The following is a 23,200-nucleotide window of genomic DNA, read 5'->3' as shown; positions in this document are numbered from 1 at the left end:
AGGAATGACATGCAATGACACATTTATAAACAAATATGTACGATATGAATGAGATACGTTTTCAAACAATTGATTGAACTCTGAAATTACAAATACTCAAGCAGGACATCATTGGTCACATTGTGCACACTAGAGAGAGAGAGAGAGAACCCATGATCTATCTATCTATCTATCTATCTATCTATCTATCTAATATATTTCAAACATCATTAACCTTTTTCGTCACGTATCGCACATGTATATATTTGTTTTTCATATAGATGTGTATGTTTAAAACATTTGTACAATAAAGATTGATTTAAAAAAAACAAAAAAAAAACACTGACATCCAAATATGGTCCTATTCCTGTCGGCCATTGTGGCATCTGGAGATGCCACAACGGCGGCTGCGGCTGGTCCGCTGGGCCACTGATCTGTATGTAATACTGGATAGCTGACAGCTCTGTGGCTTCAACGGCTTGCGCCGGCGTGAACGGTTTGTCGGCTATACAGTATTATATGCAGCTCAGTATATTGAGCCGTGTCACAATGGCGGATTGGCATCTCCCTGGCACCGTTCCAAAAATGGACCGGTCCACGGAAGTGATTGCTAATGATGGAGTGCAATACCTTAATTCAACTTAATTTCCAGAGCACTTAAATAACACTTAAATAAATAATAATAATTAAAAAACAAAAAACAAAAAAAAACATCGAAAATAAGGAAGTGAAGTGTTTAGCAAAGTGACTAAACAAAACAAACACACACAAAAAGCCTCGTAATCCATTTATAAATGCATACAATGAGTAATGGCAGCGGCACCAAGTCGAATGGAGTCGCGACATGGCCGCGAGAGAAAGAGGAAAGGCAACAGCAGCACCGACGCCGCGACATAAGCGGAAGTGACGTACGTGATGCCGCGCTGGTGCCGCGGCATAAGCGGAAGTGACGTCACCGAAGCCACGACAGCTGCCGCTGCCGCTAAATGCGCGAGCCCTTTCTCTGATTCGCTGTGGCGACCCCTGAAGGGAAAAGCCGAAAGAAGAAGAAGAAGTTTACCGCCAATGAGTTTACTGGAGGTGGCAGTAGAGGCCAGTTTTCGATTTTGGGAACTTTGGCACCGCGAAGCTTCCGTTGGTCGGCATCCGGCGCGCAGTTCCATCCATTGATTCCGGAACGTTGATATTGAGATTTCGCCTTCACATTTTTGGACATCATAAAGGTACATAAGTGTGTGTGAGTCTTAACAGTGTGACAGATGGCTGGCTTATTACACCGTTAATGTTGTGATCAAAAGGCTAAAAAGCGGAGAAACGCGCGCCTGCAAAAGCGATTGTGCTAGCTAACTAGCCTAGCGGTCGCAGCATTATTAGCATGAAAATACGTGGCACATGAATATAGTACAAAATGATTCTGTTTCCCACACTAACATAATAGCCGATCCTTTACAGCTACAAATGTCTTCAGACGCACTGAAAAAGAGAAAGGCGAAGGTTCTTCGGAACGACGCAGTAACTCCTGAGGTGAAGCGAGGCAGAGTTGACGGAGACCAACAGGTAACCAAAACGAGCTCAGCAACTTTTTGTACTATAGATTTCAATTTGCATTTGTTTTTTTTACGTGCTGATACCGCACATGGTTATTTGGCTTGGCGCTTTTGTATTTCGCAAATGATCGTTTCACAACAACTGGGGCGTGGTTTCGTACTTTCAGACAAGTATTTATATAATTTGTATTAAAAAAAGAAAAGAAAGAAAAGGTAGACTAAATCAAATAAAATATACTTACACTATTATATCTTTTCAATGTCGGATGTCGGCTAATCAGGAAATTAACTGATTAACATACGCAGTTAACGCTGTGAGTTTTTACTTCTTGTGTATAAGATGTGCCTTTCTGAAAGCAAAATCTGGTAAAGATAATAAGCAAATTGATCAATTAAGAGTAGCTCCATTAACGAAAATAAGAATTCAAAGAGGAAATTGTATTCCCCCCCACCCCACCGCAAATCCCCTGTAAAAATTACTCATTTGTGTATTTATATTTGTATTTCTAGGATGTGCGTGTCTATAATGAGGAGGTGGAGCTTGATGGCCGGGACCATGAAGAGGACTTTCGCCAGTTTAAGGAATCATGTGAAGGTTTGGCCACTCTGATGGGTGAAATACAGAAACTCAAAGCCAGTGGGGCAAAAGAGGGGGTGAGATATATATTCACTTCACCAGTTCGTTGTGGGTTGCTGGTCAAATGTACTTTGTTAATACAATTATGCATACTTTTTCTAACTTAGAACTTGTATGCAGCGTTTGAATTTGAATAATTCTGCTTCCACATTTAAATTCCAGTTCCAAATTATTCCCAATTCAGATTTCTTTGTTTGTATGGCTTAAATTAGTGCTGTCCAAACTGCAGCTATCCATTTTTTTTAATTATTTTTTTTAACATTCCCACAACTTAGATTAAGATAGTGTACTGTAACTATTTCACACGACCCATGTTGTTTGTCTGCACTGGGTGGCAAAGCCGGAAAAAATAAGTTTGTCATCAACACGCATCATTCGGGAGGACAACAATGTTTTGTTTTGGGGGTTTTTAAACCCTGCAAAGGCAACTTACTGGTGATGTTTCTTGCAGTCTTCTGAAATAGAACAGAGACGCTTGCAGAGCTGTAACCACTTTATGACTCTGAAAAAACTCAACCGTCTGGCTCACATGCGGCTCAAAAAAGGCCGAGACCAGACCCATGAGGTAAGCACATTGATCAAAGTACTTAAGTACACATTTTGATCAATGTTATGCGGTGTGGTGGTGAACATAAATGTCAAGGCTTTATTTTTGTCCAACAGGCAAAGCAGAAAGTGGATGTGCTGCACCTCCAGTTGCAGAATCTTCTGTATGAAGTTCTGCATCTTCAGAAGGAAATCAGCAAATGCTTGGAGTTTAAGTACGCTAAGTTAAAATATAAAGTGTTATTCTTACTATGACTTTTTGGCTTACCTCTTTAGAAATACGACTTGCCGAATAATAAGCGTTTTTGTTGTCGTCCCAGGTCTAAGCATGAGGAAATAGACCTCGTGAGTGAAGAAGAGTTTTACAAGGATGCACCGGAGGTGATTTCCAGACCGCAACTTACGAAGAATGATCCGCACCAGCTCACACTGGCACGATTAGACTGGGAGCTTGAACAGAGGAAAAGGTACTCCAACTTTCGTGCACCACAACTCGGTTAATGCACAATACCCTAGATCAGGGGTCTCCAAGTTCGGTCCTCGGGAGCCCCTATCCAGCCTGTTTTCACTGTCTCCGTCCTTCGGTACAGCTGAATCTAATGATCAGCTAATCAGCAAGCTTTGCAGAAGCCTTGTAATGATCCCGATCATGAATCAGGTGTGTTAGTGGAGAGAAACATGGAAAACAGGCTGGATAGGGGCTGTGGAGGACCGAACTTGGAGACCCCTGCCCTAGATGTTCTGCATAGCATACTGAAAGCTATGGATGTAACGATAACGGCAATATCGTAATATTAAAACTGCCACAATATCGTCGTCGTCATGTTCACAATATTTAAAGGGAACACATCTGTTAAAAAAGTCAGTTTGATTTCCATTTGTGCAGTTCTAGCACTCTCTGGTGGCTAGTTTATAAGTGCAATTTGATTTTCATTAGGGATGTTTTGGCCTTCTTTGTTTAAAGTCTATGCTAATTGTCAGATGAAGGGGAACCTAATTTGCTTGTGAAGCGATCAATGCGTGCTTGCATTAGCAAGTAAGTACCGTAATTTCCGCACTATAAGGCGCACCTAAAAGCCTTCAATTTTTTCAAAAGCTGACCATGTGCCTTATAATCCAGTGCGCCTTATATATGGATCAATATTGAGCCGCAACAGGTCTCGCTGTAAAGACGCTATCGATGACCCTGCACAATCGGTGACGCGCATGCGCAGAAGATCCCGCCATCTTGGATCGCTAGCTAATACTAATACTTTACCTCAGAGCAAATAATAAAACAGGTGTTTATTCATTTTGGGAGTGAATGGAGTCGTCAGAAAGCTGGTTTGTAATCTATTAATAAAGTTTGACTGACCTATCTGACTGTTTTGTTGACGTTCCCTTTAGCGCAGCACCATCTAATGGATGCATAACGTAACCCCAGTCTCTACTGTAGCGCCTTATATATGAAAAAAAGTTTTAAAATATGCCATTCATTGAAGGTGCGCCTTATAATGCGGTGCGCCTTATAGTGAGGTGCACCTTGTATATGGAAAAAGTTTGAAAATATGTCATGCATTGAAGGTGCGCCTTATAGTGCAGAAAATACGGTAAGCGCCTCAATATTGTTAGAGATTGTAGGTGGTTTATATGCATTGCTGTTATGTATAAAAGCACAGTATTGTGCTTTTTTTTTTTTTTTTTTTTTTTTTTTTTAAAGAATGAGCTTTTTTTTTCTTTTTTTTTTACAATATTGTGATCTTTTTTAAATAGCCCCCCCCCCCCAACAATATCATGATAATTATCGTATCGTGACCTTCATATCGTGATAATATCATATCGTGGTGTTTGGATATCGTTACATCCCTACTGAAAGCATATTTATTGATTGATGTAGGTTGGCAGAGACATACAAAGAGTCTCAGGCCACCAAGGAGAAAATCCAGAAGAGTATTGAGGTCAAGAAGGAACACCTAAAGAACTTGCAGCCCGGCCTGAATGCCATAATGCAGGTATAAACTACATCGGCAGCTGAGACTTTATTATTATAATATATATTTTCCAATGAAATTACTTTAAGTTTACATACATTGTACATTTTTTAAAAGAACTTTACATTGAGATGAAATTCCATAAAAACATTTACCATAATTGACAAATTAAGAAAATGTTTCCATTTGACAAACACAATATTTAGTTGTGTAGCTAAATTTTTTTTGTATTTCTATTAGTGTTGTTCCAATAACGATACTGGTATCGGCAGACGCGCCGATACTACATTAAAACAGTGGTATCGGTATCGGTGACTACTCGCAAGTAAAGTGCCAATACCATTAATTCCAAAGCTATATAGGATTTTGGATGCAGCATCTTATGTCTTGCTCGTGCACGGCATTCACTGATATGTGACATGCTCACTGCATGCTGATCTAAGATATCCTATTGGCCCTTGAATGCTCTGAACCAATGGCAGGACAGCTTTTTTCGTGTTGGGGGAAAAAAACCTGAGGTATCGGTATCGGCCGATACTGCAAAGCTGGGTATCGGAATGGGTATCGTGGGCCAAAAAACGGTATGGGAACAACACTAATTTCTATATCTTTGATTTTTGCTCCCTCTCGTTTACAAAGGCCTCCCTCCCAGTGCAAGAGTACCTTGCTATGCCCGTCGAACAGACACAGAAACACACAGAGATTGCACAGCACCTGCCACCACCCCTCTATGTCCTTTTTGTTCAAGCCAATGCATACGGCCAAGCATGCGGTGAGAAAGCTTTTCTGACACAGTGGATTCCAGCCCACCCTGTTTTATATCCGTTCATATCTACTCTGACGGATTTGATGTTATCATCCAGACAAAAACCTGAGCGTGTCAATCAGCGGGGATGTAGATGAGGCCAAAGCTATGTCCAAACCTCCAGAGGATTCTCAAGGTGAGGGCATGAAAACGTATGCTTGTCTTCGTGTGCCAGTTATTCACAAACTAAACAAGAAAATATACATTGCATTCGTTCTATGTCACATAGATGATGACAGCGACTCTGATGCAGAAGAGGAGCAGGAAAAAACGGTGAGTGGCTCATCCGAGAAAAAATTCCACCACCCACGCGCACACGTCCATCTCCTCCACTGTAAAACTGAGGACAGACAAGTGACGGCGAAGGACTATTGACCGATTTCCTCTAACAAAATAAGTGCCAGATGAGGGATGTTGCGTGAAATACTATTAGTGCTGTCAAACGATTAAAATTTTTAATCTGATTAATCACACTTTTTAATTTTGATTAATCACGATTAATCAGCTAAATTACTTGCGTAATATAAAATAAATACAAAATACCGTAATATTTTGACATTAACGCATTTTATTATCTGAATGTCATTTGCAAACATTAATTAAATGCATGTATGCAATTGCATGCATGCGTGTATTGCTCAAAATGTAACGGCATCATATCAATTGGGTGCAATTCAGCAATTATTAATTAAACACAAATTACTTTTGTTTTATCTAAAGTCCCATCGGGGTGTTTTTTAAAGCGAAATTTACCACCGAGCACCAACTGGAGTCACCCCGCTCATTTTGCAACAACAGGCGTAGGAAACGCCATGCATTGACCTAATCACTGACCTGCGCAGCCTTCGATGTAACCATCCGCGGTTACGTTCAAGGCTCAAGTGCGGTCAAAAAAAAATAGTGCGATTAATATGCATTAATACGTGATTAATGCGACAATTTTCTGTGATTAATTAATCTATTAACACTTTAACTTTGACATCCCTACTATTTATGTAAATGTATTAGTGATAGACCGATATGTTTTTTTCAGGGCCAATGCCGATACCGATTATTAGTCGTCAAGGAGGCCGATAACCGATATTTCAAGCCGATTATTCATTTGCAGTAAAGGAGAAAATAATAGCGTAAAAAAACTTTACTTTTAATTTTAAACATATAAACAATAGACAGCTTTGTTTAATTAAATATTTTAACAGAAATTGAAGAAATTGTAGGGAACTTCCAGGGTCATCAGCATGTGTTAAGCTAAATTCAAAACTAAGCAAGTAAATACATAGTTTTCTACTGTAAAGTTTTCCAAAATTTCAACATAATTTCTAAATTCATCTGCAATTTGGCTGGCAACCAGTCCAGGGGTGTACCCCGCCTACTGCCCAAAGCCAGCTGAGATAGGCTCCAGAACCCCCCGCGACCTTTGTGAGGAATAAGCCGTCAAGAAAATGGATGGATGGATTTCTAAATTAATTTTTTTGTATTATATTTTTTATAAATTAAAACGTGTTGGGACTTCCCAGTGTTTGCAGTGATTAGTTTTCTACTGTAAATAAAGTTTTCCAAAATTTCAACATAATTTCTAAATTTATTTTTTTTATTATTTTTTTTTTATGAATTAAAATGTTGGGACTTCCCAGCGTTTACAGTGGATAAATAAATAGTTTTATACTCTTAATAGTTTTCCAAAATTTCAACATAATTTCTAAATTTATTTTATTTTATTTTTTATTTATTAAAAAGTGTTGGGACTTCCCAGTGTTTGCAGTGAATAAATCGGTTAATGTACAGGTTGATGTTATTTCCTGCTTGGCATTGCTGCCTGTCGCACCTCCTCCGGTGCCCATGGGTCAGCTGCAGGGTCATCAGCCAGGAACCACCAGTCATTGACGTTTCGCCCCTTTAATCCTGGAACGTCTCCTGGTGGCAGAGCAGTGACAGGGACGTCTCCCTGTCAGCCCTGCAGCTGATGTCGGGGTTAGCTCTTTCCCCAGCTCCTGTCCTTCCTCCTCAGCCAGAGCCAAAAGCTGCCTTTCTCTGCCTCCTCTGCCAGCTCTTTTATTGCCTTTCGGAGCTTTCCTCCAGTCACTCCTGCATCCCTCAAGAGGCGTGTGGCAGACAGCCCCACATAGCCTCGGCAGCCTACTTCTACTGGGTAGATGGTGGTCTTCCAGCCTACTTCCCGGCACTCAGCAGCCAGCTCTGAGTACTTGGCCTTCTTGTGCTCAAATGCAGCCTCGATCCCCCCTTCTGCTGGTACAGTCAGCTCGATGAGGTGAACCACTTTTCCCTCGGTGGACCACACTACGATGTCAGGGCGCAGAGACGTAGTGGTGATCTCTGTGGGGAACCGGAGCTGCCTGTTGAGGTCAACCCTCATGTCCCACTCATGGCCGGGGGGAAAGGGCCATGTGATGTTTCTTGGCCTGGTGTACCTTTGCCCCCCTTCTGTGACAAAGCTGGTAAGGTTCTCTGCCGATGGTGATTCTTTGCAGCCCTGTCGACACCCCTCCAGCACCTCAGCTAGCTTCCTCAGGACCTGGTCATGGCGCCATCTATAGCGCCCCTGAGAGAATGCAGTCTTGTAGCCCGACAAGATGTGCTGGAGGCTTGCGTTGGGAGCGCTGCAGAGTGAGCAATATTCCTCGTTGCCGAACCAATGGTGAAGGTTACGAGGACAGGGAAGCGTATCATAAGTTGCACGAATGAGGAAGCTGATCCTTGCCTGTGGGATCTTCCACAGGTCGGACCAACTGATGTTTCGGTTGACAACTCCCTCCCATGTTGTCCAGCTTCCTTGTCGGCCCTGTGACACGGCCTTGATCTTGTAGCACTCCTCCTCCTTCCTTGCCACCTCCGCCACGACCATCTTCTTTTGCTCCTTGCGGTTTGCCTTGGACCAGAACAGTGGTGCTTCTCCCCATCCTAGGCCTGCTCTTCCTGCCGAGACTCTGCCCAGGATCTCTTGGTGATGCAGCCTATTGACAGCTTGGTCAACCTCAGACTGGGCGTTCCACTTTCGGCCAGTAGGAACCTTGGCGTTGGCGTTCCTCACTGACTGATCAGTGGACTCTCTTAGCTCGAGAACCAGCCTGGACTTCTCTTGCATGTAGCCCAAACTGATAGACTGCAGGGGCAACTGCAGTGCGTTCTTCCCAAAGAGGCCCGTCTCAGAAAGGCACCGTGGCAGTCCCAGACACTTTCTGATGAATGAATTGGCTTTTCCATCCATCTTACTCACGGCGGATGAGGGGATCTCACCCTCCTGTAGAGTACGAACTGGTAAATAAATAAATAGTTTTCTACTGTAAATAAAGTTTTCCAAAATTTAAACATAATTTCTAAATGTATTCATTTTTTATTATTATTATTATTTTTATGAATTAAAAAGTGTTGGGACTTCCCAGTGTTTGCAGTAAATAAATAAATAGTTTTGTACTGTAAATAGGGTTTTCCAAAATTTCAACAATTTCTAAATGTATTTTTTTAATTATTTTTTATGAAATAAAAAGTGTTGGGACTTCCCAGTGTTTGCAGTGAATAAATAAATAGTTTTCTAAAGTTTTCTGTCAATAAAGTTTTCCAAAATTTCAACATAATTTTTTATTTTTTATTTTTGTTAGGACTTCCCAGTGTCAGCAGTGACACATGTATGCAAAATTAAATGTATCTAATTTTGGGTTTTCGTCAGAGTTCAAAAGATCTTCGCAGACAGTGACAAACTGTCTGAATATGTTAAAAATGTCTTTGCAACAAGTAAAAAGTGTCTGTGAACATCTTACAAATCCTGATGAAAACATAAAATTTGCTCTATGTTCGCAAGCATTCTCTTCTCAATGAGATTCCGGCTTTAATCGGCCTTCAAATTCGTAAAAAGGCCGATGCCGATATTTGTCAACATGCCAAATATCGGCACCGATAATCGGCCCGGCCGATAATCGGTCTGTCCCTAAAATGCACCACATTTTTCCCTTTATAGAAAAGGAGACGGCCAACTGCCGGCGGCCAGCTGGATGACAAAAGACGTGAGATGCTCAAGAGGCACCCGCTGTCCCTCTCTTTTGACCTCACGTGTAAAGGTAACTCATTTCTCATTATTGGCGGCTTGAAATGTCAAGTCCACACAAAATGGCAGCTGCATATTCAATGAGCACAACACATTTAAAATCACACATTTGCAGAACGAATTGTATGTGGTGGGGATATTGTGAATCTTGTGTTCCCTCTGCTGGTGACTAAAGGAACACGGAGCAAGCTGCATTGCAGGCTTTGCGTAGCTGAAGGGGAGGAGAGAGGTGTGCTCACATTTGTGCTTCTGCAGCATTTCAAGGCGCTGTAAGCACTTTTTCTCATGAGGGCTCTTTGCCAACCTGTGCTGAGCTCCCACTGACCAGCTGTCTTCTGCCAGCTTCACACATCATTTCATATGTCGCGGAGGTCACCATGACTCCCATTTGCTCCATCACAACCACATCCTGTTTTGCACTCTGAATGCACTATTTGTCGCGGGACAACCTATCAGATTAAGTATTTTTGCAGATGGCAGCGTCCTCAATCTATACTTCTACTACCTGATAAATCTCAACATCATGACAGTCAAAGCTAAGATTTCTGCATCCACTGACCTCACCACAGCCATCAGTGCAGGGTATGTGCAAGTCTGTGAAGATGCTTAAGCCTTCGCGTCTCGGGTACTAATAATGCCATTCACAGGGAGCTGGTCAAATCTGAGACACTTCTAAGCTGCCTGTACGCCAATGATAGTGGAAGAGAAACTCCCAATCCAGCCAACCGTTACCAGTTTGATAAAGTTGGGTAAGGAGGCAATGGAAGTTTTTGCCAGATGTGTAGCAAATATTTCAAGGGGAAGTCAACAAAAAAATGTGGAATATGAGTTAAGCAGCAAAATCCGCCTGTTTTTAACTCTTTGTCTGCCAGGTTCGGGAATTCCTGAACCGTACAACCCGACCATATAACACCACTGACGGGAATTCCCGAAAACTACGCTTTTAATTAGGGCTGGGTATCGATTCAGATTTCCAAAATCAATTCGATTAGATTCAGAAGGGCATGATTCGATTCATTATTTGAAGGAAAAACACTCCCGAAGTCGATGCTAACTTCCTGTTGCCATTTGCTAACTTCCTGTTTGCACTAGGCTAGCGACATTTTAAAAACGAAACTTATTTTGTATTTAAATATACAGTGGATGTAATTCTTAACATTGTGTATTTAGTTTTAGTGTTAACTCCAAGTGCGGTGTCATTAAACAGCTTGAAGGACGCCTCGTGACAACAGAATAACATGCGTACACACTTGCTAGTTGCTAATGCTACGCAAGCAAAATGGTGCATTTAGGGTACTTTCATAGTGTCGGAAACTTCGGCTTTCTTTGATAACGTTTTAAGGGGAAAATAATCAGCCTTTAGCTCAATTGTCTGATTGTTTTGGCCGATGTTTAAAGACCAATAATCGGCCAATTGTAATCGGCGGCCTATTCATCGGTCGGGCCCTATTTGGCACATTAATTTACACGGTAAAAAAAAAAAAAATTAAAAGTATCGACTCATGGTTTTATGAATCGATATTGGGCTATGAAAAGGAATATAGATTCGATATATATTGATGTTTTAGACCCAGCCATGGTAATTTACAGAGTAAAGCCTTGGACAGCGGTGGTCAGTTTTAAACTGAGGCCGTACTGTAACGACTAACTATGGCCATTAGATGGCAGTGACTACTCTGTGTTCGCATAGTCCTAACACACAATTTTCTGTGTGCTTTGAAACATCAGTCAAAATGCTCTAAAACAGCTGGCTCTATGAGGTGGTCTTTTTTTTTTATTTTTTTTTTTTTTATATATATATATATATATATATATATATATATATATAAAGGCTGGCAGTCAAAGAGTTTATGTGTCACAAGGGGCGGCCATTTTGCCACTGCTGAAAATGACCGGTAACGACCATAACGACCATCACACACTCATTTTCACTCAGCAGCAGTGGCAAAATGGCCGCCCAGAATGGATAAAAACCAGTGGACTTTGCTGTTTAACTTTTTCCACAAACGCAATATTATTCTGGTGATTTTAGATTAGTGGAATATACAACATATTATTGTAAACCAAATTTACGTGTTGACTTCCCTTTCAATTTAGTTACAATTAACAAATGTCAGGTCACGTCCACAGGATTGTTACTTTCGCTGACTATGTGGAGGATCTGGGCCATCCCTACAAGTGGGTTCAGAATCTTGGAGGGCTGCATTTTCCAAATGATGCCTCAGAGGTGCGTGTATATGCAGTACTGTATGCATATGACGTTTCAAGTATTGCACAGGTTACATATACACAGTGAATTCTGTAGAGTAAATTTTACTTTAAACAGAGTCTATTTGGTTCCACTCTAAACAATGTAAAATTTACACTTGGAGCCATGAAGCTCCTACTGTGTGTTATTGTATGACTCGTGTCAGCTGGAATCTTCGTAACTCAAAAAAAAAGTGAATGTAAGCAAACAGTAGGAGTGGCATAGCTCAGGTGACATAGCTAAAGGTTCGCGAGTTCGTTCCTCAACCCTTGTGTATTTTTTTTTTTAAAGGGATTACATCACTGTATTTTAAGCCCTTCAACAGTTAACTATAGGCATATAATGATTAAATCTTAACTTTGACACCATGGCGATGTAATTTTTTAAAAATGAAATAGTAGGTGTTTTGCTAGTCATTTTTCTAACGCAGAAGTAAAACGCCGGGTTCAGTAAAACCCCACCTCTCCCCGTGTGGTTGCCGCGCCCCGGTGTGCTTGCTGCAGCCCGCTGCTGGATCTCTGCGTTTGAGCACTCCTCTGAATAGCCACGCAAGCCATCAATTATTCAATAAACATTTGAAACGCAAGAAATCCTAGAGGAGAGGAGAGGGAAGAAAAGAGAGGATAGAGGAAAAAAAACCTGAGCGCGTCACGAACCCGGTACCTGATGCCAACCACTGTAATATTTGTATATTTAGGTTGAGCAGCACAAATGTCAGCCAGAACCTTTTCTGGGATTGGCATTGCAAATGTGAAGGATAATTGATTGCTTTGAATTCATTTGGACAGAATGTTTGCTGATAAAGGCAACTTTTGTCACTATCCCATGGAGGTCTCTGAGAAAGTGGGCGTGTTTAATCCGCAGAGGCAGAATCAGTAGACATTTTTTTTTTTTTTACTATTATGAATTAATACCTAAGTGACCTGATAATAATTTGATAAAAAGTTTGCTTGTTTCCCCAGGGTGTGCTTGTTGGCAGTTCTTTGAGTGCTAGCCACATGGAGAACACCATGAAGCTCTTGAGAGGGCGGGTCCTGTCCCGCTTGGCTCTACATAAGCAATTTGCCTCTTTAGGTAGAGTAACTCGACTATCGACCGTGTACAAGTGGTCCTAATGAAGAGCTGTTCAATTGTGGCTGAGTTTGTTCTGCTATCCACAGAGCACAACATCATCCCCGTCACCAGTGAGTGTTTGCACCTCTTTCCGGCCAAGATTATTTCCCGGTTAACTCGGTGGACCACCATCACACATGAGGAGTACATGGTATGCGCATGCGATGGCTTCCTGTGGATTTCTAAAAAAAAAAATTTGGAGAGATGAATATTTTTAACATACTTATTTTTATTTTTTAGGTAATGTATGATTTACCGGTAATTGATTTCGATTTTTTAAAATGAATTATTTAAACTATGGGTGTTAAAATTATCGTGTTATCTCATTAACTTAAAGTGCCTTTAAACGGCACTAATTTTTTTAACGCTCGATTAACGACCGCTCCTTATTTGGAAAGCCTCTACTCAGGGAATTCCAGTCAACACGCAGTAGAAACGTCCACGTCAAAGCTACCCAATAGAAATGCACTGGAGCTAAAACACACAGTTTCAGGGGCAGAATGTAGCGTGGAGGACCTTTTGGACTGTCTCACCACTACCACCCTTGCCTTGCTTTGAAAGAACGCACTCGGTTAGCTGTTAGCACCGAGCACCAAGAGGTGTCCATGTGCACTCGCAAACCCCTGTGAGAGTAAAGAGCCGGATGGACGCCGTCTTGTCAGTTGGAGTGAGCCCAAGCCTATTTATCTTTAGATGTGATGCCTATTTATTCAGCATCTCAACAAAATATCTCATCAGTGTGAAAGTGAAAGTGTTGATGTATTCGCTGTAACAGTAGAGCGGCCTCATCTGCGACATGGCGCATCCGAGAACTAAACATAATAAAAGCGTCCAACGTCGTGAAAAGGAGTCACTATAACACAATTTAGCAGTAATAAATTAAAGTATACTGCATATATTTGTGAGGATTTGTGTCAAGTTGTATTTTACAATTTTAGAATGTGCAGAAACTCGCAAGTTACTTATTGTTTACAATTATAGAGCTCTTAATATGAAAAGAACACATCGATCGTTTCTGGTTCCTATGCAGTAAAAAATTGTCATTTTACAATGCACATCCTATTTCATTTAACAAAATAAAAGCATCAGCGAATGCATGTGTTTGTGGGGACTGTGTTGTATTTTACAGTTTTAAAAATTTGCATAATTTCACAAGTTACTTCATGTTAAAAATTAGGCAGCTACTAATATGAAAAGAAAAATGCAGAGTTGTCACCATTGTCTTACAAATGCAATTATGCCATGTTGTAGTGACAGAAAAATGTCCAAAAATCAGGCACACTTTGGTTTAGTTTTACAGTACAGTACATATTTTATTTTATTTTTTAACTTGTTTTTAATTGTTATGAAATTATCAATGAATATTTTAACTTTTTTTTATTGAATTGTTATGAAATTACTCTATCAATGACTAAAAAATAAAACCATATTTAAATTAGGTGGAAAAAAATTGTACATTTTATTGGAAATTTAGATATAAATTGAGATGTAAAATATGCGATTAATCGTTAGTTAATTATTGAAGTCATGTGATTAATTGCGATAAAAATTTGAATCGACTGACATCTCTAATTTAAACGTAAAAAAAATGCCAGTCCAAATTTTTAAGTTGTCAGAAAAAGAGTAATAAAATTACCAGCAAGCCGAATTCTCGCGTTATTTGTTTATAAATACGAGAATACATCTTGGACTGCTCCCGCTAATACGTACGCAAGCGACTGTTTTTTTTTTTTTTTTTTTTTTTTCTTTTTTTTTTTTTTTCTTTTTTTTTTTTTTTTTGTCGTACCAATTAGACATCGTTTAGGGCGGGACATGCAGCTGTGACTAAACCAGGAAGCGCCAACACTGGGGGAAACGAACGGGACAGACGAATGGACACTCCAATTATTTCTGTTCGTGCAGAATTACTCACCGTTTCCTCGTTGAATGTTGAAAAGCGAGAGGCGCTTTGTGCATTTTTATCTGGTAAAGATGTTCATGTTTTTTTTTTTTATACCCCCCTCCCAACCTAAGCCGAGATCAAAGATGACATTTACATCCATTTCTGTGATTGGTCAAAACAAACGTGCACAAGATGCCTCTGATTGTCACATCAGTTTGTAGTACTGTACAGCAAGTCCCTCCTTTCCCGAACGGATCTGCCAAGTGAATTTCCAGATTTATAATGTGAAGTATTGCGTTGAGTGATTCATAATTTAAAAAAAAAGTGACCATAAAATGTCCAAAGAGGAATAGGAAAATGATAAAATTACCATCAAATGTACATGAAATTGCCAAAAATGTCAGAATTGAATAAAAGAGGCAGAAAACAAAATGTTCAAAAAATAACCATAAAATATCTGAAAAAAAAATATGAAAGGCAGACAATTACCGGTACATGTCTTTGGCATTAACAAAAATGTCTGAACAATTTATTTTCTGCCTTTTTTTAAATAAATTTTCTGAGTAACTATAAAATGTCCAAAAACAAAAGAAGAAATCCTTAAAATTACCATAAAATGCACACAAATGATCCAAACAAAAAAAGAAAATTTATTTATTAAAGGCAGAATAGAAAACGTTCAAAAAGTAACTATAAATTTTAATCAAAAACAAAAGGAAAAATCCTGAAAATGTCCACTAATTGTCCACAAAATTGCCAAAAATGTCAGAAAGAGGCATATAAGTGACTGTACAAATAGGGAACAATACTTGCAGTACGGTATTTTTAGTGTATCTATTTTTATGGCCAGGTGTCTTGAATGCTTGATGTCAACATTTTGTGTATTTTTTCCCCCCCATTCATGTCTTTTATAATACTTCTCTGCTAGGATCTGACATTTGCACGTCATGTGACTGATGCTGGTCTGGCAAAAGAGACTGATATGTACTTTTCTGGAATTGTTGAAAGAGGCACAGGTAAACATTTCTATTGTTTAATTCAAAGACTGTTTGTTTTTTCTTTACAAAACAATAATAACCCATTTTTTTGTTAATATATTTGTAGCACGTCTCCAGGCTGCAGTGGTGCTGAATCCCCGTTACCCAGAAATCCCTCCTCTCTTCTCACTCGCTCTCAACTGGAAGGGCGAGCGCAGCGGTCGCACAGATGACAACCTTCGGGTAAAAGCATTTCATAATCATCGTTAATGTCCTGTCCACAAAAAAACACGCTGACTCATGTCTCTTGGGTCTAGGCCATGGAGAGTGAGGTGAACGTGTTCAAAAATGAACTGCAGGGGCCACGTCCGGGCTACCAGCTCTTGACCAATCAGATTTCACGCCTGTGCGTCTGTCTGGACGTCTACCTGGAGACTGAAGAACAGGATGATGGCGTGGAAGGACCGCGGGAGTTTCCCCGTGAAAAGATGTGCCTGCGTACTGTCAAGTGTGTACTAAAAAAATAAAATGTCCCACCCTCTAATGTCTACTTAAATCTGACGTGTGGTCTTTTTTTTTTTTTTTTCTCCCCCCCTCTCTCCCAGGGGTCCAAATCGTCTGAAGCCATTCAAATACAACCATCCCCTGGGCCTCTTCAGTCATCGCTAAAAGTTGACTTGTTATTCCTGTTGTGAATTTTTAGCTCATCACGGCGGTATTTTAGTCGAGCTGTAACCATTTTTTTAAAGAAATGAAAAGATTTTCTTGGGGGCGTCGGGCTGTTTTTGGATGTCTGAATGAATGAATGAATGAATGAATGAATGAAATTTCCATTCTCTACACGTCATTGCTGCTCTATTTATAGAACGTCAGCTCACCTATTACTCGTCATTGTCTGATATGTGTGCACTGTGTTCATTGAATATAGCTACAAAAGGTTATCCAGGACAAATAAGTCAAGTACACTTTGTTTTTCATTTACTCACACTAACATCTAATATATAGAATGGATTGTGTCAATGTCAGCTAGTGCACCAAAACATAAATAATAAACACACATCCCAGCTTTTTTATTGGCGTGTCTTGTTTTGTAAGACAATTACCTACAAATTATTTATTGAGCACTAAAACTGCTTTCCTGTTATGAACTAATTATAGAAAGACAGTTGAAGCTTCTATCGTTAGTGTCAGAGATGCTGTGATGGAAACATGCAAGTAAATAGGAAATTGACATTGTGCCTTTATGCTGCACTGCTCCTCATTTATACATGACGGTGGTTTGCGGGACGTGAGGACGGGTGCAGTGTCTCCACCCCTTCTCCTTCCACTGCAATGCAGGCAAGTCATGCAGCATTTACCTTTCCCACTTGACATTTCCTTTAAAGAATCTTCATGTCGGGCTAACGTAAGATTGATTCCCCTGCAGACTTGAGCCACAAAATAGTGTTGTCATTCTTTATTTTTGTTTTGTTTAGTGTTGCATATTTTAGCAGGTTTATACATCACAGTATTGTCAGAGCATCGCAGGCCGGAGGAATGAGGTGTCTCACCTGTGAAGACAAACATTAAAGTGCACAAGCATCCAAGTCTGTTTTACTAATCTCTAACATAGCATATATAATATAGATATTTGTAGAGAGTATATTTAAATACATTTGGGGCTCAATATGTTCAGTTTGGCATCTGTCCTTGAAGGCTTGTGCAGGTACAGTGTAAATGCACTTATTATTGAAAGGCAGCTGTCACATTCACTTAATGAGCTTACAGGGGACGTCAACCCCCCAAAATTGACTATATGTTCTATGCAGCCACACTAGTCTTAATTTTTTTTTATTTTGGTTAATCTTGTGTTCGTGGAATATGAGTTAAGCAGCATAATCCAGCTGTTTTTAACTATATCAGAAGTTGGCCATTTTGCCACTTGCTGTTTAGTGAAAATGACATCACAGTTGCTCAGGTAACCAATCACAGCTTAGCATCAGAAAACAGGTGAGCTGTGATTGGTCGTTGCCTGAGCCCAGTGCAACTGTGATGTCGTCTTAAGTCGACGGCAAGTGGTAAAATAGCCGCCCCCTGAGATAGATAAAAACGGCTGGATTTTGCTGCATAATTCATGTTACACAAATGTAATATTAATCAAAATGTCCTGTTTAGACTAGTGAGGTCACATATGACATATTGTCAACAAATGTTTAAGGTTGACTTCCGCTTTATTAACCAGTGTTGCCTAAAGACATTAGCATGAATGGTGCGTACATAGGACGATAAAAATAAAGATTGCGTATGCTTGAGCATTCTTTCTGCTCTCACCCATAGTTTTTTTTACTCCACTAACTTCATTTATTGGCCTTCTCCTCCTTTCTGTCTTTGGACTCAGTGCCAGGAGATTTTGCCACCGTCCGTCTCCGTCTTCCCTCCGTCGTCATATTTACTGGTCTCCTTTTTCTCTACTGGTTTCTTGCTCTCTGGTTTCTCAGGTTCAACTTTAGGCGTAGGTTTTTCCTCCTGCTTCTTCTCTGGCTCTGCTTTCGCCGGTTTAGGAGGAGTGGGCTTCTCCTCAACCGGGGAAGGAGCCTGCTCTTTAGGTTTGGAGGCCGGAGTGTTGTTCTCAGCAGGCTTTGCAGGTTTGGGAGTTTCTTCCTTCTTTGGCACCTCAGCTGTTTGGCTGTCTTTCTTTACGTCGGGTTTGTCATCCTTTTTTTTATCTTCTGCTTCTTTCTCTTTGTTCTCCTTTACTGGTTGTCCCACTTTTTCCTCTTGAACTGAGGGATCCATCTTTTCCTCTTTTACAGGCTCGGGCTTAGCTTTTTTCTCCTCTTTAGTGTCATCTTTCGGAGCTGGCTTTACCTTCTCCGGAGGTTCAGGTGTCTTGGGAGGGGGAGATTTAGACCGTGGGGATTTGATCGGAGGAGATTTGGATTTGGGTGACTTTGCGGGGGATTTGGCCATGGGAGATTTTGCTGGTGGCGATTTGGGGGGAGATTTAGGCTGAGGAGAATTTTGGATTTTCTGTGGCGATTTTGGTGGAGATTTTGAACGAGGAGAATTCGGGACTTTCTCTGGCGATTTTGTAATCTCTTCTTCCTCTCTTTTGTCCTCCTTTTCCTCTTCTTTGTTTTCTGCCTCTTCATCCTTTTTGCCTTCCTCCTCTTCTTTAGTTTCCTCAGCTTCTTCTTCGTCTTCTGCCTCCTCTGTCACCTCTGTGACCTGAGTCTCATCTGTCTGCTCTTGAACAATCACTTTGTCTTCTTTCACTTTTAGATGTGCTGAAATTCTGTTATCGAAGTAGGAGTAGGGACTTCCTGACACAAGACGACTCTCTTCTCCCTCCAGTAGCTTCCTGTTTTTTGAGACAACATGGTAGCTTCGATTACCGCCAGATGTGGAATGATCGACATTCATTATTGTATCAAGACACCAACCTGTAAGCTGCTATTTCAATATCTAGAGCCATCTTCACATTCAGAAGTTCCTGATAGTCCTTCAGCTGGCTGGCCATCTCCCATTTTGTGTTCTTCAGCTCGGAGTCCAGATGATTGATGGTGTCCTGCAGAATGAACACATCATATGACATACAGATTTAACGTACAATTGTTGCTTTTTTTTTCCCCTTCTGGATGAGAAGTCTGAGTTTGCATTCATCCTACCTGAAGTGAGTCAATGTCTTCCTGGTGTCTGTCCTCGCTCTCCATACGCTGCCTCTCCAGTGACTCCTTGGTTCCTTTGAGGGTCTCCAGCTCGATGGTGCGACTCTGGAGCTGACGACGGTATTCCACGATCTCCTCTTGGGTCCCCCGGATGGCATCTTGGTTGGATCTGGCCGCATCTGTCAGACGCTCCACGCGCACTATAAAAATCCGATGTTTGGTCGCGTCACACACGATACCTACCAAATCCTACACGAAACACACGTTGTAGCGTTCCTACTGACTGTACAGTATGTGTGCTCAGTGTACACTCATGAATGAGTGAGCCTCACTGCTGCAGCCAGCATGACATCAGTAGACAAGGTCATACTGCCAACTGTTTGGTACCAAACAGATCAGCAGAATGCTTTTTTTCTCACCAGATCATGTATATATTACTTACGCTTGACACACACCCCTCCAAATAATGACTGGGAAGGTATGCAGGACTTTCCTTTCAGGACTTGAATGCTTCTTGTAGGCTAGGCTGTGTAATGCGAACACTTATATTGCATCTTTAGTCAAGTTATCGTCAGGAGATGAAAGTCACTTGGCGTTGCTTTTTTTCCACACCCAAAATAAGGATTAGTTGACAGTAAACTTGAAGCAATTGTACTGTATTTGTTGAGTATTAGGTTCTGTTATGTTCTGAGGTTGGATCTCAAAGCGCAGACACAAATAAGATTTTAACTATTTATTCACATCGAGAGGCGTGGAGCAAACTTGACTAGACGAGAAACAACGAGATCTGCACCGAGGAACAAAGGTAATAATCCGACAAAACACATTTCTCAGACAGCTTATATAGACAGAAAATCAATCTGATTGGTTGTGGCTAGACATGTGGGTAACTGACATGGAATTATCTGATTGGCTGTTGACTAGATAAAGAGATTAAAGATTCCTGACATCACATAGCTTCTGACATCACATAGCGCATCACCAGTTGAAACCAGATGCCGATTACATCCGGTCAAAACAGACACTTGACCTCACGGTCATGACCCAAACATAACCCTTGCATGACAGTAAACATAACACTTACATGACTCTAGTCACAAAGGTAAGCATAAACCTTGCATGACCCTAGTCATAACAGTAAGCATAAACCTTGCATGACCCTAGTCATAAAAGTAAGCATAACCCTTCTATGACCCAAACATAACCCTGGCATGACCCAGTCATGACAGGTTCAAGGTAAAAAAAATAAATTAAAAAAAAATGCACTTTATAAATACAGGATGTTTAGCCATGAATTCCTTCTGAATCAACACCTCTGAGCTGAGCTGTGGTGGTGATTTTTTCCTAACCCCCAAGCCTGTATTTTGCCATTTTGTGTTTGTTTTGTCAACAGGGGGACGATTCTAGACAGACAGTTGTTTAACCCTCCAGCCAATCACAGAGCGGGGGGTGGCGGGGGGGCGTGTCACTCACTGTCGCCAGACGGGGCCGGGCGAATTTGTCGGCTGCGTAATGTTACTCCCGCAGCAACTTGACAGCACACATGGTTTTGTTTTTGCTTGTTTTTTTTTTCACTGAATCACTTACACACAAGAAGCAGAAACGTCCCGCTGTTGACAAGACAAACACAAAATGGCAAAATACAGGCTTAGGAATAAATCACCACCACACATTAACAGAAGCCCAGAGGTGTCGATTCAGAAGGAATTTATGGCTATACATCCTGTATTTATAAAGTGCATTTTCCTGAGTGAAAACGGTAGACCCTGCCTTTAAACATTTGCTTTCCATAATTTCTCATTACTTCTGATGTCAAATTTGTTGTTCACATTTGTTCAAATGGACTATGACGTTGACCTATAGTAGGAATGGGTGAGTACTAATACCAGGGCCGTATTTTAAGGTACCGGTACTCACGAAGGTGGCCTATATCATTAGTGGCTGCCCTCTGGTGGTCATTTTTAAATCAGCAACTAGAAATTTGCCAAATAACAGAATTAAGAATTGCCATTAAATCATCCACCTTTAAGGGAAAATGCTATATTGCGAGGTATTTCTTTAGAATTATGTCGGTTTTTTTTTTTGTTTTTTTGTTTTTTTAGTGGCATCAGTACTTGGTAACAGTTACTACTCAAGTGTTGAATACACTGAAAAAAAGTGGCGTTGAACAGCCCTACACCTTAGTAATTCCTCTGTCTTTTAGCCCTTGAAAGAATGTTTTGGAACTTTTATTCTCCAACCTTACCTTTGAACCAGTCCTCAGCTTGCGTGGCGTTCTTGGACGCATGTCGGTCGAACTGTGCCCGGATCTCTCGCAAGGCTTCCGTCACATCCACATTGGCTGAGTCACGCAGATCAAAAGTCATCTACATATGAAAAGTCGTAAGAGCACTTATTTGAAATCCTATGTACACTGAATTGTCTGTGTACTAGCAGACTCATAGTACTCACTAGAAAGACAATTCAACGCACAAGTAGAACAACTAGTTACTCGTGAAAATGCACTAGTTAACATCTGTGTGCTACTAGTACTAGAGAAGCACTTTATTTTAATGATGAATTTTATCATGTCACTATTAGAACTAGCAGCATACAGTTGTTAGCTAGTGCAAGGTTTTGCCTCACTAGAGTTCACTGTAGGAGAAAAAACATCACTCATAAGACAATCATTTTTCTAGTGTGCTCTAGTCAGGCTATAGTGTGCCTTAGTCATTCTACTTTTGTACAGAAATCTCATAGGGTAGTGAAAAATCACTAGTAAGACATTTATTCTATTAGTGTACAGAAATGTCAGTCAATAGTGAAAGGCATCACGTCTGAGATGGTTAGTCAAATTGTGCGCTCTAGGTGTCATGTAGTGGAAGGCACTTTAAAAAATGTCACTACTAGTGCACCCAATTTGTTCTACTAGTGTGCAAAAATGGCATAAGGTTGTGGAAGGCAGACTAGCAAAACTTCACTTTAAGTCTTAATTAGTGCACAGAAACGTCATGTAGAAATGTATGGTAGTAACCTAGTGGAAAAAGGTCACCAAGTTAGTCATTATACTAGTGCATCCCAGTCGTTCTACACTCTTGCACATCTCTTGCTTCTATACCTGCGCGCCCTGAATCTGAGCGAGGAGCTCGGCCACTTCTTCCTCGTGGTTCTTCTTGAGGAAGGCGGCCTCCTCGTCCAGTGCGCGGAGCTTCCTGTCCAGCTCCAGTCGAGCCAGCTGGCACTCGTCCACGTACTTCTTCATAGCCCGCGCGGCCGCGTCCAACTCTTCCCTGGTGCGCGCCTCCTCTTCCAGACGAGCCCGGAGCTGCTGGATGTCATCCTCCAGGCGTTCGTACTCCACGACCGCGCGACCCTTCTCCCTGCTAAGCTGCCGCATGAGCCCCCGGAGGTCGTCCAGCTCCCGCTCGTAGTGCTCCCCCACCGATGTGCGCCCGCTCTGGCTCTGCCGCAGGGCTGCCGCTTCCGCTTCGAGGTTGCGGTTGTGCATCTCCAGGCTGCGCACCTTGTCGATGTAGCCGGCAAAGCGGTCGTTGAGCGTCTGCAGGATCTCCTTCTCGCTCCTGCGGGGCATGTCCCCGTTGAAAGCGTCCGAGCTGTCCCCGGAAGACGGCTGGCTGTAGGTGATGCGGCGGCGCTGGGAGTGGAAGCCGCTGGAGGACATCGAGGCTGGCCGAGCCTTGCGGAGCCCGCTCGGGCCGAACAAGTCGCTCTCCACGGTGAAACTCATGTTGGGACTGCAGCAAGATGGGGGAGCCCCCGCTTTATATATGAGGGGAGGGAAAGTCACAA

General features: G+C 41.3%; 2 protein-coding genes across 3 annotated transcripts; one reads left to right on the top strand and one right to left on the bottom strand.

The window, feature by feature from the left end:
- The first annotated feature begins 929 nt into the window (after window positions 1-929).
- thoc5 (THO complex 5) lies at window positions 930-16,833 on the top strand. Of its 2 annotated transcripts, XM_077522114.1 has the most exons (20): window positions 930-1,202; window positions 1,432-1,536; window positions 2,037-2,180; window positions 2,615-2,728; window positions 2,827-2,924; window positions 3,030-3,176; window positions 4,586-4,700; window positions 5,319-5,451; window positions 5,543-5,620; window positions 5,714-5,757; window positions 9,458-9,557; window positions 10,018-10,126; window positions 10,192-10,293; window positions 11,675-11,771; window positions 12,755-12,866; window positions 12,953-13,056; window positions 15,716-15,803; window positions 15,892-16,007; window positions 16,082-16,272; window positions 16,370-16,833. In XM_077522114.1, the coding sequence occupies exons 2-20, from the start codon at window positions 1,438-1,440 to the stop codon at window positions 16,431-16,433; spliced, it is 2,055 nt and encodes a 684-aa protein (XP_077378240.1). In that variant the 5' UTR covers window positions 930-1,202; window positions 1,432-1,437; the 3' UTR covers window positions 16,434-16,833. The 2 variants fall into 2 exon arrangements, with proteins under 2 accessions (XP_077378240.1, XP_077378241.1); XM_077522115.1 differs by lacking the exons at window positions 930-1,202; window positions 1,432-1,536 and having other exon boundaries at window positions 2,069-2,121.
- Window positions 16,834-17,205: 372 nt separating this feature from the next.
- On the bottom strand, window positions 17,206-23,160 carry LOC144019204 (neurofilament heavy polypeptide-like). The gene is made up of 5 exons (XM_077522116.1): window positions 22,509-23,160; window positions 21,657-21,777; window positions 19,412-19,611; window positions 19,187-19,311; window positions 17,206-19,104 (listed from the first exon to the last, which is right to left on the bottom strand). Exons 1-5 carry the CDS (start codon window positions 23,136-23,138, stop codon window positions 18,138-18,140), a joined length of 2,043 nt encoding a protein of 680 aa, XP_077378242.1. The 5' UTR covers window positions 23,139-23,160; the 3' UTR covers window positions 17,206-18,137.
- Window positions 23,161-23,200: the final 40 nt, after the last annotated feature.

This window comes from Festucalex cinctus, chromosome 5 (assembly GCF_051991245.1).
Source record: "Festucalex cinctus isolate MCC-2025b chromosome 5, RoL_Fcin_1.0, whole genome shotgun sequence".
Taxonomy (NCBI): domain Eukaryota; kingdom Metazoa; phylum Chordata; class Actinopteri; order Syngnathiformes; family Syngnathidae; genus Festucalex; species Festucalex cinctus.
This window is presented reverse-complemented; position numbering and strand designations above follow the sequence as displayed.

Bases quoted from the DNA above. Each gene is read 5' to 3' on its own strand.
- thoc5 (XM_077522114.1), top strand. From the start codon at position 1,438: ATGTCTTCAGACGCACTGAAAAAGAGAAAGGCGAAGGTTCTTCGGAAC. The intron at 9,558-10,017 runs GTAACTCATTTC...GTATTTTTGCAG, and splicing joins TTTTGACCTCACGTGTAAAG to ATGGCAGCGTCCTCAATCTA. The intron at 16,008-16,081 runs GTAAAAGCATTT...TCTTGGGTCTAG, and splicing joins GCACAGATGACAACCTTCGG to GCCATGGAGAGTGAGGTGAA.
- LOC144019204 (XM_077522116.1), bottom strand. From the start codon at position 23,138: ATGAGTTTCACCGTGGAGAGCGACTTGTTCGGCCCGAGCGGGCTCCGC. The intron at 19,612-21,656 runs GTAAGGTTGGAG...GGATTTTTATAG, and splicing joins AGCTGAGGACTGGTTCAAAG to TGCGCGTGGAGCGTCTGACA. The intron at 19,312-19,411 runs GTAGGATGAATG...TTCATTCTGCAG, and splicing joins AAGACATTGACTCACTTCAG to GACACCATCAATCATCTGGA.